Here is a 16,566-nt window from a genome sequence, read left to right as displayed (position 1 = left end):
CTCTAGGACTCAGACGCTGTGCGGCACCTTCTCGCGAGAGATTGGAACGAGAAGCCGGTGTCTACCCAGCGTGTTTTCAGGCTCTGAGGAAGGTGAGGACGCTCGGGGCGTCTCGAGCACCTGACTGGGCTTAACGGCCCTCTTTGAAGCCACTCTCGTCTTCCGTCCTCTCGCTCCGGTCCCGGCGCCGTCCTTGGTACGCCTGGGAAAGTCAGTGTGAGGGGCCGCGGCGGCAGGGCCCCTGCACGCGGCGTGCCTGAAGCCGGGACTCGTCTGCCGCCTCTTTCCGCGTGAAACCCGGAGCTGGCATCGGGACCGCCGGTTTACTCATAGCCATCGGTGGTGACCTTGAGTCTCTTCCAGGCAGTTGGCGGAAAGCACCAAAGGTGGGGAGATCCTGGAGCCACAGGTTGTCCACCCGAGCCTGGCATTTATTACCTAGGATGCTTGCTTAAAATACGATGCACCCCAGGCTTTTGTCCTGGAGAGTTGACCCTGTGCCAGGGTGTGGTCCAGAGATCTAGCAGTAACAAGCCATTTGCAAGGTTGGCAGAAGTTCGCTTCTCAGTGTCTGGCATGCCTGAGTCCAAGGTGCGGGTCGCTACTCCACCAGGGTAGGCTTGGTGTTTGTTAGAAGTAAACGGTGCTGTGTTTATTGTCATGGTCGTGGAGGGAACATGTATGTGTAGGTGTATATGTGTGTGCTTGGAGTCTTCATCAAACTGTGACCACCTTCTGAGTGACAAGGCCTCTAGTTGGCCTGAAGCTTAACAGTTAAGGCTGGATCCTATCTTCCGAGTGCCCGATTACAAATCTGGTCACAGGAGCTCTTTAAAAAAAAAAAATCATGTATTCTATTTTGTATTATTTTATGTGTGTTGGGGGGAGGTGGCGTGTGCAAATGGAAGTCGGGGGGCGATTTTGAGGATTTCTGAGAGTTAAACAGGTTGTCAGGCTTGTGTAGCAAGCACCCCATACCCACTGAATCATCTTGATAGCTAACATACCAAGGTTTTCTATGTGGGTTCTGGGGCTCAAACTTTGTATGCTTGCAAAGCACAGGCTCGTCCTTCCCAGAGCCCTGATTATGGTTTTTGAGAGGAGTTTCGCTGAGGAGCCCAAACTGTCCTCAGAACTCATAATCCTTCATCAGTTTCCCAAGAGAGCTAGGATTACGTGCAGGCGCCAACATTCTTGGCTATTAAGTTGGTGTTTGTTTGGCTTTGTGATATTGAAGTCTGAACCCAGGACAAGCCGCTGAACTGTGTCCTTATCCCTGGTCAGCTGTACCTGCTACCACTGAGTCATCTCCAGCCTCTCTGCCACCTTAAATGGGACCACAAGCCTAAGATTGTGCTTGTTAGGTGCCTTAAAGATAAGTAAGCTCACCTCCAGAAGTTACTCTCAGAAGCATCTGCTCTTACTGCCTGCTGGTAACTTAGCAGACTGGCCTCAAACTCCCAGAGATCTCCCTACCTTTGTCTTGAGAATTCTAGTATAAAAGCAAATGCCTGTTCACCTGCTAGTACATTTTTAAAAAGCAATGGGTGGATGGTATCAGTTGGAGACGTGTCTAATAAACAAGGTCAGTTATGTGACATTGACTTCTACTTCACCTCTTTAATTGTGAAACAGCCCTGAGTCACAGCTCCTAAGTATGCTGGCACAGGCACCGGAGTTTGGGTTGTTTGTTGGTTTGTTTGTTTGTTTTTGATGTTTGTTTGATTTTTAGTTTTTTTGAAATGGAGTTTCTCTGTTAGCCCAGGCTGTCCAGGAATTTGCTCTGTAGACCAAGCTGGCCTTTTTTTTTTTTTTTTTTTTAAATGAACAAAAGCAAGCAAACAAAACAGATGACAATTGTTAGTTAACACTTCTGGAGTTGAAAAGAACATTGTCTATTAAGGAAATGCTGACTGGGGGTTGGGGATTTAGCTCAGTGGTAGAGCGCTTGAGCGCAAGGCCCTGGGTTCAGTCCCCAGCTCCGAAAAAAAGAATTTAAAAAAAAAAAAAAGAAAGAAATGCTGACTGGAAGCTGTAGGTGTGTGTGTTTTGATGTAAGGAGAGGTTTTTTTGTTTTGTTTTGTTTTGTTTTGTTTTTTATGAAGTCACCCCTGACAGGCATGGTGCTTCACTCTTTTTTTTTTTTTTTCCGGAGCTGGGGACCGAATCCAGGGCCTTGTGCTTACTAGGCAAGCGCTCTACCACTGAGCTAAATCCCCAACCCCTCCTTCTCTCTCTCTTTTTTTTTTTTTTGTAAGGAGAGGTTTAAGAGGTTTTAATCTACTCATGAGGTCCCTCTTGTTATGGGAAGCAGAATGTGTTATTCAGTCTAATAAGTTCCTGACACAATGCCGTTGGTTCAGGGATGTCAAGGGGAGGCTCTCCTGTGAGGGTCTAAGGATGAAGGGGGAGCTTTGCATATCTTCCTTACAAGCATCTTTAAAGAGGAAGAAGAAGGTGTTACCAAGACTGTTGGAAACCAAGTAGTGGGCCTGAGTCTTTTCAAAACAATGTCATTGACCTCTGTGTCCCGGAATCTGCTGAATGTTTTACATAACTTACTGTCCCAGGGCTTCTTAATCAGTCTTAAGAATAAGAGAAGAGACTCAGAAAAGTTGACTTTTTGTAGTCATGTACCTAAGGAAGCTAAGTAGATCTGCAGGTTGCTTATTTTTAATACCTTCCTACCCAGCCATAAGTACTCTGATCTTCCCTGGCCAGTTCTTAAATGTGAGATTGATCCCAAGTTACCCAACTTAAAGATTTACAAAGATTCTTTCTCAACACCATGTGACAATTAAAAGCTTAAAAGTGTTCATTCCTGATGCTGTATTTCTTGGGGATTTAAAATCCAAAACTAACCAACCAAAAAGTCCTGCCTGTCTGATGACCACGTGGCATCCTTTTACTTCCGTTTTTTGCTGAGTCAGGGTAGCACACAGCTGATGTTCACATGAAGGAACTAAACAAAAGGTGTGGTTGGAAATGTAATAAGGAAGGACTCACTTGGAGTGGAAGCTGGGTTTTGAATCTAGCCAGATAATGCATTCAGTTTGCTGAAGAAATTAAAACCATTAATTGGTTATTTCTTAAATGATGAAGCACTCTGTAATCAAGAGTGACTAGTCAAGGGCTGGAGAGATGGCTCAGTGGTTAAGAGCACTGACTGCTCTTCCAGAGGTCCTGAGTTCAAATCCCAGCAACCACATGGTGGCTCACAACCATCTGTAAAGGGATCCGATGCCTTCTTCTGGTGTGTCTGAAGACAGCAACAGTGTACTCATATACAAAATAAATAAATAAATCTTTTTTTTTTTTTCTTTTTTCTTTTTTCCGGAGCTGGGGACCGAACCCAGGGCCTTGTGCTTCCTAGGCAAGCGCTCTACCACTGAGCTAAATCCCCAACCCCAATAAATAAATCTTAAAAAAATAAAAAAAAGAGTGACTAGTCAAAGGCCACGCTTTTAGACACAAAGGAATCAGACTACTTGAGCATTTTTTTCAAGCCAAACATGATGTTGTATACCTGTAATCCTAGTACTTGGGAATTAGAGGAAGCATGATCAGAAAGAAGTTCAAGACCAGCCTGAGCTATATAAGGCTCTGACCCCCCCCCCAATACCTTAAAAATGGATGAAATTTTTAAATTATGTTGTATTTATTTGTGTGTGTGCGCCCACCTGTGCTGTACCTGCATGTGTGGCTGTCATAGACAATGGGTAGAAGTTACTTCTCACTTCTCTTGCTCTGTGTGAGTTCATGAAGACTGAATTCAGATCATCAAGGGTGGCAACAAGTGTCTTCACCTGCTGCTCCATTCTGTCGGCCCCCAAAGTGAATGTTTGTACAGAAGGAAAGTGTAGTGCATGTTACTTAAATCCTGCCTGGGAGTGTGGTGGCGCCCCTGTTGCAGAGTGGCTGTCTCTGCAGAATCAGAAGTGTTGAGTGGGAATCTCCTGCCGCTGCCTCTTTGTTTCACTTATTGGAAGCTAGAAACTTAGTAGCATTAATGTTTAAGGAGGGAGGAGCTAAAGAGAGGTATCCCTTGACCTCCTTCACAGTAAGCATCATGTACACAGACCTGCATATCAAGTGGAAGAGAAAGTTGACCCAGGGCAGGGAGTTTTCATAATTAAAACATAGGCTTGTATTCTAATCCCACTTTTTGTTTTACATCACATAATGTTGGTGTGTACAGTGTTGGCTGACACAGTTCTTTACTTATACATTGAGAGTGACCTAATATCAGACTGTTCTGAGGGTCATTTGAGGTGATGTATATATAAGGTGCTTTAAAGAGGCTGGCTAAGGTTAAATGTTGAAGGCAACATTGGTTACCACAGATGCAGTGGAGTTGAATTTTTATAAGTAATGAAGTGTTTGGTTTGCAAATTTAAAAAAGCCTGGCTGTGGTTAAGTTATCTGCCAGCTTTTTGCTGAGTCCTTCTGCCTGATGAATGCCCTACTTGTTGTATAGCCAGCTCAAACTGAATTATCTTAAAGATGAAATAATCCTTCTGTCTCCACCCTTCTTACTTGATGCTAATCCCTTGTCTTGACTCTGCCTTATCCCTGTTATGTCAGGGACTATTGGGATTTTCAAGCCTGAGGCCCTAGGCTCATTCAGTCAGGCTCTTAGGGTCACAAGCTTTGTAAAGTCATCCTTAGCAGAGGTTGTTGGAGGAAGCTGAGACTAATCATACCTGATGAGCCCATGACTTACACTGTACTTTTGTCCTGTCTTGTTTCTTTTGCCAGTAGCATTTAGGTCCAGCAGCTCTGCAGGAATGGCTGAGTTTGGGATCTCCCCTGGCCAGCTTGTGGCAGTGTTCTGGGACAAGTCATCTTCTGAAGAGGCCCTTAAAAAACTGGTGGATAGAGTTCAAGGGTTAACTGGCAGCGAGGGCCAAGTATTCGTGGAAAACATCACCCAGCTGTTGCAGTGTGAGTACCTACCTCTTCTTTCCTTGAAGGGCCAGAAGAGTTTGGATGGGAGTGCCACTTGTCTGTAGTTTCTGATACTTGGGTTTTGTTTGCGTTGTCCTATTGCTTTTCAGATGAAATGTAGTGGATTTGGGCATGCACTTGGGAATCTCTGCGTGCTCTTGTGTTGTGGAGTCTATTCCCATCCAAAAAGCTTTTTCACTTCTTCTCCTGGTCCTACTAAGGTCAAGAGTTAGTAAGAAACAGAGCAGAACAGTCTTACTACTATTTGCTAGTATCAGTGGCTTAATGTTTGCTATGTAGGTCATTCTCCGGGATGATGCCTGTGTCCTGTGGGAGCTTGGTAGGTCGGAGGGTTAGGAGATCGCTTCCTGGCTTAGGCCATTGTTGATTATTCTTTTCAGCTGCCCATAAGGAATCCAGCTTCGATGTCATTCTGTCCGGTGTAGTCCCAGGAAGCACCTCTCTGCACAATCCTGAGGCTCTGGCTGAGATGGCCCGGATCCTCCGGCCAGGGGGGTGTCTTTTTCTGAAAGAACCAGTGGAGACAACTGGAGGTAAGACATGCACGCTGACTCCCAGAGCCAGAGGTTACTCCCTCAGGGATAGATGTTAGAATCTGAGGCAACAGAGCTGAAAAGCTGTGATCTTTGGTTGACCCACCAGGTCATAAATAGGAGAAAATTATCACCTAAAATGGCTGAATCTGTCACCAGATGAAAGGTTCATCTTTGTCATGTTTCTGACACAGAGGACATTCTAGCAGTAAGGAGAAGCACTCAGCAATTTCCTGTGAATCTATGGTTACTGGAGAATAGAGTGTTTTAAATGGCTGGAATCCTGGGAGTAAAGAGCAATTTGTGAGAAGCTAAAACTAGTCCAAGAACTTTGGCTCAGTAGTATAGCTGTCAGAATTGTTAATCCTGGGTTTCTAGCTTTTTTTCCTTCATTAAATTCAATCAAGATGTAGAAATATATTCCATCAGATACACTAAAATAGTAGAAATGGAAGAGTAAATAAAAATGTATTGTTTATCTATGTATTGTGATGTCTGTGGCAGACACTAGCTTTCTTGCTGGAAACTTACTTTTATGATTTTTTTTTTTTAAAGATTTACTTATTTATTATATATAAGTTTACTGTAGTGATCTTCAGACACACCGGAAGAGGGCGTCAGATCCCAGTACAGACGGTTGTGAGCCACCATGTGTTTGCTGGGATTTGAACTTGGGACTCTGAAAGAGCAGTCAGTGCTCTTAACCAATGATCCATTTCTCTAGCCTCCTACTTCTGTGATTTTTAAGAAAGAAGAAACGCACCATGCATACATGCATGCATGCATGTCTGTCTGTCTGTCTGTCTGTCTGTCTAAACATGAGTGCATAAGGCCACAGGTATCTCTCCTGCCCTGTGAAGCTAGAGTTAGGTTTTTGGGAGCCCCCTGATGTGGGTGCTGGTAGCCAGCCAAATTCCCATGGCAGTATATGCTTATAACCACTGAGCCATCTTTACAGCCTGTTCTTGCTGGAAATTTAAACCTTGAGTCATAAATGGTGTCTCTGACAGAACTTTACAGAGACAGTACTTAGGTTTCTGTGTACTTCACGGTTTATAACTTTATTCATTATCTAACATTTGGGAAGGGTTTCCAAGAAGCAGACTGATGGAGTTATGACCTGTAGAAGCCTAGATAAGAATACCTGGGGTACTGGAGAGATGGCTCAGCAGTTAAGAATATGGACTGATCTTCCAGAGGTCTTGAGTTCGATTCCCAGCAACCACATGGTGGCTCACAACCCTCTGTAATGGGATCCAATGCCCTCTTCTGGTGTGTCTGAAGACAGCGACAGTGTATTCATAAAATAAATAAATTAAAAAAGAATACTTTGAACAACCAAAAGACTTTTTTGAGGTATAATGTTATCACTAAACTGTATACACATTAAACAAAGTAAGTTTTTCCTGTTTGAAAGCCTGCTGACTCAGATAGGGTAGATAGAGCCTTATAGTTTTTCCAACTTTAACATATGGAGGCATTAATGGAGGTTTTCCTTGACAGTTAACAATGACAAAATAAAGACAGCCTCTAAGCTGTGTTCAGCCCTGACTCTTTCTGGCCTTGTGGAAATAAAAGAGGTGAGTGTGGCTATCCATCCATATCAGTGCTTGTCAGTAACCTGGGGGAGTGAGGTGATAGGTGCTGTGCAGAACTGGGAGGTGATGTGAAACTTGCTGCCTGAGAGAGAGATACAGGATGCTTTGAAAAAGAAACCCTTGGGAACAGGGCCCTTCTGAAGACTTGGTGGCTCACACTGGTCTTCCTCGAGCTGTTTAACAGTGGTGGCTGTGCTTCAGGGAGGACGGCGACTCACTGTTTCTGTCTGTCTCAGTGTGTACAACTCAGGCATGATGGAGTGTTGTCCTGTAGACCTTTTGGTGGAGGCAAGACTGTGGGTGCGGGTTGTGCGCTTAGGACAGTTGAGTAGAGAGAGATGTTCAAGCTAAGCAGAGGCATTTGTAGTTCTGTATGCTTTAGAAGTTAAATTTTAAAATATTAGCACTTCCTTGATTTGGAAGAAGTATTAGTCAATGGCAGCTCTATTGCTGTATTCCTGCTTTTTAAAAAAAATGTGATTTAGGCCTTTAAATTCTCTTTTTGAGACAGAGCCTCACTGTTGGATGTTGCCCAGGCTAGCCACATGGCTGGCTTGGTGAAACAGTGAATGGAGGAGCGTGCACTGATTGGTGGAATGTCTTCAATTACAGTTGCAGCGGGAGGCCTTAAGCCCTGAGGAGGCGCAGTCCGTGCAGGAGCACCTGGGCTACCACAGTGACAGCCTGCTCTCAGTCCACGTCACAGGCAAGAAGCCAAACTTTGAAGTGGGTTCTTCTAGCCAGCTAAAGCTTCTCCACAAGAAGTCGTCTTCAGGTAAGACTAGTGGGGGACATTCTTCTGTGTGTGGTGAGGGACTGTGTGGATGGGTGGATCTAAATATTCTTAGATTGGTCCTTCAATGTCTGTCATTTGCAAACTGCAGGTTGTTTCCTGTGCTTTTATCTTGGATATACTAGTATATAAACCTGAAATAACTCAATGATATTTCCTAGTGTGGCCTGTCTAAGACCACCTCAGCTTGGAGACCTGAGTCATTTGTTCAGTTGACAAAGTCTCTTCAGGCCCTGGGCGGATGGGTTTGTCCTCAGGAGGCCTCACAATGGTGATAACACTTTCATACATAATTCTCATACAGAAAAAAGGTTTTTGTCATGACCTTTTCATATACATCATTGTACACTGCTCCTCGTTGTCCCCTTGCTGCATCCCCTGTAGATATCATTTTAATGTTCTGTCAGAGGTGTAATCACAGGATGCATCCTGTTTAAATGCTTAAACACAAAACGTGTGTTTCTTCTTTTGGCTAAAATGTGTGCCTGTGTGTGTGCAGACACTGCTCATTGCTCATCGCACATCTCAGTTGTCATGCCTCAGTTGTGTTTGGCTGTGAGGAATGCAGAGACTTAACAGAAGTTTGCCAGCAAATCCACAAATGCACTCTTGCTGTCTAGCTTTAATCTTTATGAAGTACTTTACCTCAGGTTACAGCCCGCCCTTCTCTGTCCTCTGAGTGGCAGGAATCATGGGCTTGTGTTCTCAAGCCTGGCCTTAGGAAATACTTGGACCTTTGATTTCATAGTTCCTGGAGGGTTGGGATAGCTTAGATCAGTAATGGATCTTGTGGATGTTCTTAGTATCCAGCTGTGGCAGTGACAGTCTCTGGTGGTGTGCTTACCCAAGAGGCCTTACCTAGGATTTGCCCCTCTATGAGCCCTGAGGCTCATAGATCTTTCTAGTGTCTTGACCTAGATGGAAAATGTTCTATCACTGACTATGTAACCTGGCCACCAGCCTCACCGGGGTCTGTTTTCTTCTATAACAGGCTTAAGTGAGGCTCAATTGTAGCCACTTGGGAAGTTGTTGATGCTTTTTTCATTTGATTCTCCAAATACTTATAGTAGGCAGAGGGAATGCTACAACCCATGTTGTAGGATGTAAACTCTGGTAGCAAGGAACAGGCAGCAGGAATGGATGTTGTAGCCCCACATAACAACCACAGCTATAAAACTAGGTGGGGTACCTCAGAAGATTCTCAGCACGCACGGTTAGTGGGATGATGGGAATGCTGGTGGAGTGCCTCGCTTAAAGCAAACAGGTAATGAACACAGACATCCTTTACTGCGTGAAGGCTGTACCTTTGGGCCGTAGTGGAGCTGAGCACAGAGCCTACCCTCCTGTCTCCTCAGTCTATTCAGTCACTCTCCGACTGTTTCCACAGTGCTGGTGCTTGTAGTTTGCTTCTGACAGTTTAAAGAGCTCTTTTTCTTTTATTGTTTGACTCAGTGAAGCCTGTTGTGGATCCTGCTACTGCCAAGCTCTGGACCCTGTCAGCCAATGACATGGAGGATGACAGCATGGTGAGTTGGCCCTGTGGTCACTTGACTGTTCCTCCCACCCACACACCCCCATGCCTTGCAGTGAAAAGGGACCTTACATTTTTACGTTTGTTTTCATTTGATGTATGTGAGTGTCCATCTACCTACTGTGTATATGGGCACTATATGCATGCCTGGTCTCTCAGACCAGAAGAGAGTGTCAGATCCTCTGGACCTGGAGTTGAGTTGCAGGCAGTTATCAGCTGCTGTCTGGGTCCTCAAATCCAAACCCACATCCTCTGCAAGAGCAGGAAGTACTTTTAACCACAGGGCCATGTTTCTAGCCCTGAAAGTTACCTTTTAGGTTTTTGGGTACTAATGTTTTTAAGGCCTGGCATTGTAGTTGTGCCTGACATTGATGTCTTTGATTAGAACAGTCCTTCCTAGTAGTATTTTAGGTTTAGTATCTCTTTCCCCCCAACAGATTTTCTTGTTTTCCCTTTAGGTGAAGTAGTAAAGATTCTTGTAGACATATAAACCAGGAAGGAAGCTGGCTGAGATATTTTATTGTCCTCTGTCTAGGCAAATCATTGACTACTCACTGTCTTAAACCCAGTGTTTGCACCTTTGATCTGCCCCGTCTTTAAAAAATTAAGCTGGGGGGTTGGGGATTTGACTCAGTGGTAGAGCGCTTGCCTAGCAAGCGCAAGGCCTCTGGGTTCGGTCCCCAGCTCCGAAAAAAAGAAAAGGAAAAAAAAAAAAAAAAAGAAATTAAGCTGGGCAGAAATTAAGGAACACACTTAATTCTAACATTTGGAAGGCAGAGGCAGACAGATCTGAGTTCGAGGTCAGCTTGGTCTACAAAGGAGTTCTAAGATAGCCAGGGCTACACAGAGAAAGAAAAAAAAAAAAAAAACAAAAAAAAAAAAAAAAAAAAAAAAAAAAAAAAAAGAAAATGGTTTCTGCAGCTTTACTATTGAGGCAAGAGTGATGAGCAAATATATCATGGTTTATGCTCTCAAGCTTATAGACATAACTGTCTTCACGTTTATAAAAAAGTTATACAAATATATAACTGCCTTTTCCTCTTGAATTTTATGGAAAAGTGTTTTATTTCCTTTGACTATATTTTATTCCCATGACTAGTCATATATTGAAATAAATACAATACTTCTCTTTGTTTTACCTGCTTCCACCCTTCCCATGAACACACACACACACTCTCACACTCTCACACACTACATAGTACAGATAATCTATTTCTGGCCTCATGCATCTCCCATGGATCGTTAGCCCCTTCCGCCTATGGCCTAGTTCACAGTGGCTGTTGCTTTACTTTGCACTGTGTGAGCTTGCTCTCATAGCTGGGATTACCTCAGCTCTTCATCAGAGGAACCATGGCTGTGTTGCTAAGTGTTTGGATCACTCTCCAGGATCTCATTGACTCAGATGAGCTGCTAGATCCAGAAGATTTGAAGAAGCCTGATCCAGCGTCTCTGAAGGCGCCTTCATGTGGGGAAGGGAAAAAGAGGAAGGCCTGTAAGAACTGGTAAGTGCTGGGGAGCAGGTCTGGTCTGCTGGGTATCTCTCCAGGTGTCAAGTCATCTCCCTGTGCCTCATTCTCTTGCAAATGGTTTTCCTCTGAGATGTGAGGTCTAGAGAGGAATAAACTAAACAGGTAAACCTTAAAGAATAGCAAAGACAGCCCACCCACCCACACACACACACACCATGGTGTAGATTAAAAAAAAATGGAAGCATTCTGGCTGGGCATCCCAGCCCTTAAGAGGCAGAAGCAAGCAGCTCTCTCTGAGCTCCAGGTTAGCATGGTCTACGTAGAGTTCCAGGCCAGCATGCAGGAGGCTGAGACAGGGTTGCCTATATAGCAAGACTGTTCAGAAACTTTTTAAAATAAGTGAAAACAAGCTGAGCATCTAGGTGAATTTATTTGTTCACTTGCATCGAAAGGAACCTAGGTAGATGTTGGGGGTGGGGTCTTCTACAGGGACGGGGTTATTCAGGGTACGGTTTCCTATGTGTGCTACCAGTCCTTTGACACCTTAAGGTTCAGGATGAAGCGGGAGTAACAGTTTATCTGTTAAGCTGATTCTCTTGCTGTTTCCCTACAGTTGTCAATAGTGAACCGTTATTGTTTCTGTAGTGCTGGTGGGGGCTTGAAAATGAAATTGTAGGTACCCGTGTCATTCTTTCCAACATGGAAGTTTTGCATTGATGTTTCTACTAGTGTTGGACAGACTGGGCTTGTTTAGTCATCCACTGTTACTATGGTTTTTTTTTTGGTGGGGGGTTGTTTTGTTTGTTTGTTTTGAGACAGTCTCACAGTACAGTTCAGGCTGACTGAGCTCAGAGTTGTTCTTTGTTGACCTCTCAGTGCTGGGGCTTCAGCCCTGCATCACCACGTTCGCCCTCCTTCATCAGGCTTTAGTTATTCCAATTTCCAAAATCTACAAATGAGAGGATTGGTTTGTTTATTTTTGGTATGTTTGTGATGCTGGGGATGCAGCCCAGGGTCCTGCACGTGCTAGGCAGATGCTCTACTTCTGAGCCACATCTCAGCTCCTTCTGTTCATGAATGTGGAAAATGAAGCAGCACAGGGTCTGCTTCCCACAGAAGTCAGCAGTATCCTTCTCCACTCTGCTGTCTTCCCCAGCAGCCTCACCCCTAGCCTGCTGCTTCTGTAGCATATATCTTGGCATTTGGTAAAAAGAGAAAAATCTTAAGTGTGCGTTGTTAGCACTGTTAGAGATTTGACGTTTCTGTTGGTTCCCCAGCACCTGTGGCCTGGCAGAGGAACTGGAGAGAGAGCAGTCCAAGGCGCAGAGCTCTCAGCCCAAGTCAGCCTGTGGAAATGTACGTACTACACCTCCCCGCACCCACCAACCCCTGCTGCTCAGAACCACCCTGACTGCACAGAGTAGCTGATCTGAGGGAATTTCTCATCGAGTGTTCTCATAGTGGGCCAGTGAAAGGCCATGTATGCAGCTGGGCTACAGAGGTTGCTCAGAGAGAGTCCGAATTCTCACGCCCGTGCTGAGGGTGGCTATCAGTTTTCATTCCTTGTGGGGTGTGGTCTATTCAGCCATTTGGCCGATCTTGCTTTGATCCTATAGCAGAGGCTGCCTGAGCTACCAGCCCTTACTGACTGACTTTTCATAAAACCAGAGACCTGTGGGTATACAAAGGTACCCTTTCCTTTGGCCCTTAGCCTCTCTTTGTGACTGTTTCTCCACAGTGCTACCTGGGAGATGCTTTCCGATGTGCCAACTGCCCCTACCTTGGGATGCCAGCCTTCAAGCCTGGAGAGCAGGTCCTGCTGAGCAGTAGCAACCTCCAGGATGCCTAGGAGGAAGCCCAAGCCCACACACCTCCTCCTCCAGTCGACTCCTGCCCCTCAGTGCCTGCCACGGCCTCCTCCCATCCCTGGATTCAATCACTCTGAAAACATTCACAGGGAGAGGCTTGTAGCAGAGCGAAGCTGCTTGGGGCAGTGGGGTGTGGTGCTGCTATGTCTTGAAAGACCAAGGTATGAGGGACCTGCCTTCTTAGTGTTAGGAGGAGGAGATGTACCATAGGAACTCTGCTCCTGGTGTTACAGTGCTGACCCTCTCCACCCTTGAGTCTAGACATCCTTGAATATTTATGCTGAATAAGCTCCAGGTCCACTCAGTGATGCTACCACTTGCTGAACTTCCTCAGTCCGTATTACTTGGAGCCATGGGTCAGCTGTAAAAGGGCCTCAGGGGCACCAAAGAAGTCACTCCCTTAGTTGTCATGATCCATCTTGTGTCCTGCCTTTCTCACCTCACCCCATTTTACTGTAGTGTTGTATCTGTGTCCTGTTGTCATTTCTGTTAAATAGGTATTAAATTTTTGTGTTTCTGTCTCCCTTTTACTTTGTGTCTCTGTGTCTGTGTGAGGCAGGGGTATGTGTCAGCCATCCACATTCAACTTGAACTATGAAAATTGTTTTTGAAGAAGTCTGCGTCACACAGGAGTGGGGCCAGAGCTGCCTTTGGAGATTAAGAGCCAGGCTGAGGAGAATGCAGTTTAGGGCAGCCTGGACCAGCAGCAAGGAGTATCAGAGCAGGAGACCCTCTGCAGTCTCCCTCCTGCCTCTGCCCACATACCTGTAGTCCACCGTGCCTGCTCTTTCCTCTCCTTGAAACTTGATCTTCCTAACTTGCCTTTGCTTCTGCTGAAGTTTAGCTGTGGGTGTGGTAAAAAGCCCCTTTGAGAAGCAGAATTTCTGTTGACCCCTGTGACCCTTGGCCACAAAGTATTGAGGTACATAGTTAGCCCCACTAAAAAAAGTGGGGGCTATAGCCCCACAACCACAAGGAACTTGGTTCTGTCAGTACTGTGCCAGCTTGGAAGAGGACTTATTTTCAAATAAGAACACAAGGCCTTGTTTTTGATTCCTAGTACCAAAACCAAAAAAGGTATTCTCAGGCCAGAGCAATTGACTGAAAAGCCAAGATAATAAGTGGGTGTGTGACTGACTGATTTGTCACACAGCAACAAAAACTAACAGCCCCAAATAGGTTTAGGTTAGCGCTGACCAACTGGCCCAGCCACAGACCTGCTGATGCCTCTACTGCAGTTGCCGCTGTGAGAGACAAACATTTTGGCCTCTGGGTTGAGGAGAAGCTCCTGGGCCAGAGCTTCCTTCAGACCTGCTTGTTGACTCCTAGCTCTGATCGGCACAAAGGATAACGGTTTGATTCGCATGGTCAATAGGATCCTGGTGGGCAGTCTTTCTGTCCTTCCACAAGGATGGGAAGGAACTCGTCCAGTTCAGTCAGGTCCTCGGCTGGTGGAGAGAACCCGTGCCCGGAGCACATGTAGGCCTTTACCTGGCTACCATTGCACGCTGAGGAATTTGGAGTGTGTGTGGCGGGGCACAGCTGTTTCTCTGTCCAGACTCTTGATTCTGTGACAGTAGCCTAAGGAACAGTTTCAGCCATTTGTAAGCTTACAGTAAAGAATCCAAAAACAGTGTTAGCTGTCACTGAATTCAACCTCCATCTCCCTCCCCTCCTCCTCTCTTCCCCCTGTCTGAAACAAGCTCTGGCTACAGGAGCCTGAATCTCACAGTGCAGATCAAACTAGCCTGCAGCACACGGTGACCCTCAGGCTCCCAGATACTGGCATTACAAGCATGTCCCATCATGTCAAACCTGGCTTTAAAAAAAGGTTTTCATTTTATGTGTGTGTCTGCATATATGTCTGTGCACCAGGTTTGTACGGTGCCCATGGAGCCCAGAAGAGAGTATCACATCCTCTGGACTGAGCTGCTATGTAGGTGCTGGGAATCAAACTTACGTCCTCCCTAGAGGCAGCTAAGTTCTCCTAACCATTGAGGATTCCTCCGGCTCCCTGGCTTCTTAACTCTAAGGTCTTTGGCTTAGAGTCTGGTAGTGTGCACTCTATCTCGCCTCGTTCTGAAATCACTTGGTTGGTATAGGCAACAGAGGCAAGCCACATCTTTCCTCCGTTTTGGTGACAGCTGGGCCTTAAGGGGGCCTAGAGCTGAAGCATGAGGGGAATGAGTGAGACGGCCTGCCATTGCCTGAAGCTTATAGTTCTCTGATGTTACAAAATGTTGCTTCACCCAGTATGTGGTGATGGGGATTATTCGGAAGGCTAAGCAGAAACCCTACCAGATAAGGGTGGAGGTGTGGCCAGGCGGGACACAGCAGGATTTATTTGGACAGTTCAACACTGGCTGAACATGATAATCACCGGGCAGCTTCCAAAAATAAAAATAACGTCCTGTGCCTGGGTTTTATTTACAAAGACCAGTTAAATCAGAATCTCTGGAGTCAGCAGTGTTTTGCGAGGCTTTCCCAGGTGATTCTAAAGTGCATTCTGTGTTAGAGAAGACTTTTCCCACACAGCAGAAGACAAGGTAAAAAAACACCCCAGCCAGGGATTGTGGTGCACACCTGTAACTCCAGCACTCCAGAGGCTGAGGCAGGAAGATTGAAAGTTTAAAGTAGCCTGAGCCAAAGGTCTAGTCAGGCTAGGCCACATAATGAGACTGTTGAAAACCAAAAATCCTAAGCAAGAACCTAGGGTGCAGGCAGGTGGCCCTTAAGAGCGAGAGGGACTGGAGAGATGGCTCAGTGGTTAAGAGCACTGACTGCTCTTCCAGAGGTCCTGAGTTCAATTCCCAGCAACCACATGGTGGCTCACAACCATCTGTAATGGGATCTGATGCCCTTCTGGTGAGTCTGAAGACAGCTACAGTGCACATAAATAAATAATTAAAAAAAATGGAGTGAGTTATAGGCCCAATATAGCTGTGGGTGCTCAGATGGTGTGTGCGTGTGTGTGTGTGTGGGGGGGGGGAGGGGGAGAGGAAGAGGTGAAAGGAAAATTAAAAACATCTAAAGGATGCGTTCATATACATAGAACTTGAGTACATGTGACAAAGATGTTCCAGAAAGCTGGTGAACACACTTGAGACCAGAATCTGTTCTGGAACAGAGATGAAACGGGGAGGCAGGCTTTCAGGGTAGAAGGATACTTGGTTGGTTGGTTCGAGGCTGGGTCTCATACAAGAGCCTAGGCTGGCCTACAGCTCACCTTGTAGTCCAAGCTCACCTAAAAAGGCAGTTCTGCTCCAACCTCCTGAGTGCCGACCTGAAGCTGAGCCACCACATCCACTGGCAAGATGATTTCAGCCCCAGGCCCCCCTCACATATGTGCCTTATACGTACATGTACTTAGTATTTTAGGATACTTCTAGGCCAGAACAAAGTCCTGAAGCTCCTGACAGGGACTTTCAGGGATGTGTTCCATATGTGGAACAGCACAGCGGCTCCATAAAGAGCCCACATAGCCTGTAATGCTAGCAGGCAGGAGGCAAAGGCAGGATGGAGGGTTCAAAGCCATGCTGGACTATAGCAAGATGCTACCCAAAAAACGAAAGTTAAAGTAAGCACGCTTACATAGCAGTGCTGTGGAGAATGTCACCACAGCTGATGAACACTGACCAGAACCTTTATGTTTTCACTTAATTTCTGTGTGAGTGCATGTGTTTCCACAGTTTGTGTGAGGAGGTCAGAGGACAATGTGGAGTTTGTCTCCTTTCCTGTGTGGGTTCCAAGGTCAAACTCAGGTAGGTTTAGTGGCAGGGACCTTTGCCTGCTGTGCCATCTCACTC

General features: G+C 45.7%; 1 protein-coding gene across 4 annotated transcripts; it reads left to right on the top strand.

The window, feature by feature from the left end:
• The first annotated feature begins 4 nt into the window (after nucleotides 1-4).
• Nucleotides 5-15,666, top strand: Ciapin1 (cytokine induced apoptosis inhibitor 1). Of its 4 annotated transcripts, none has more exons than XM_032887599.1 (9): nucleotides 5-92; nucleotides 4,762-4,944; nucleotides 5,349-5,501; nucleotides 7,005-7,081; nucleotides 7,712-7,874; nucleotides 9,345-9,418; nucleotides 10,810-10,925; nucleotides 12,170-12,248; nucleotides 12,631-15,666. In XM_032887599.1, the coding sequence occupies exons 2-9, from the start codon at nucleotides 4,788-4,790 to the stop codon at nucleotides 12,739-12,741; spliced, it is 930 nt and encodes a 309-aa protein (XP_032743490.1). In that variant the 5' UTR covers nucleotides 5-92; nucleotides 4,762-4,787; the 3' UTR covers nucleotides 12,742-15,666. The 4 variants fall into 4 exon arrangements, with proteins under 4 accessions (XP_032743490.1, XP_032743491.1, XP_032743488.1 ...); XM_032887600.1 differs by having other exon boundaries at nucleotides 18-92; nucleotides 4,759-4,944; XM_032887597.1 differs by having other exon boundaries at nucleotides 35-386.
• The last annotated feature ends 900 nt before the right edge of the window (nucleotides 15,667-16,566 follow it).

This window comes from Rattus rattus, chromosome 17, assembly GCF_011064425.1.
Source record: "Rattus rattus isolate New Zealand chromosome 17, Rrattus_CSIRO_v1, whole genome shotgun sequence".
Classification (NCBI taxonomy): Eukaryota; Metazoa; Chordata; class Mammalia; order Rodentia; family Muridae; genus Rattus; species Rattus rattus.
Note: the sequence above shows the minus strand (reverse complement) of the source record. Positions and strands in the feature narration are given on the sequence as shown.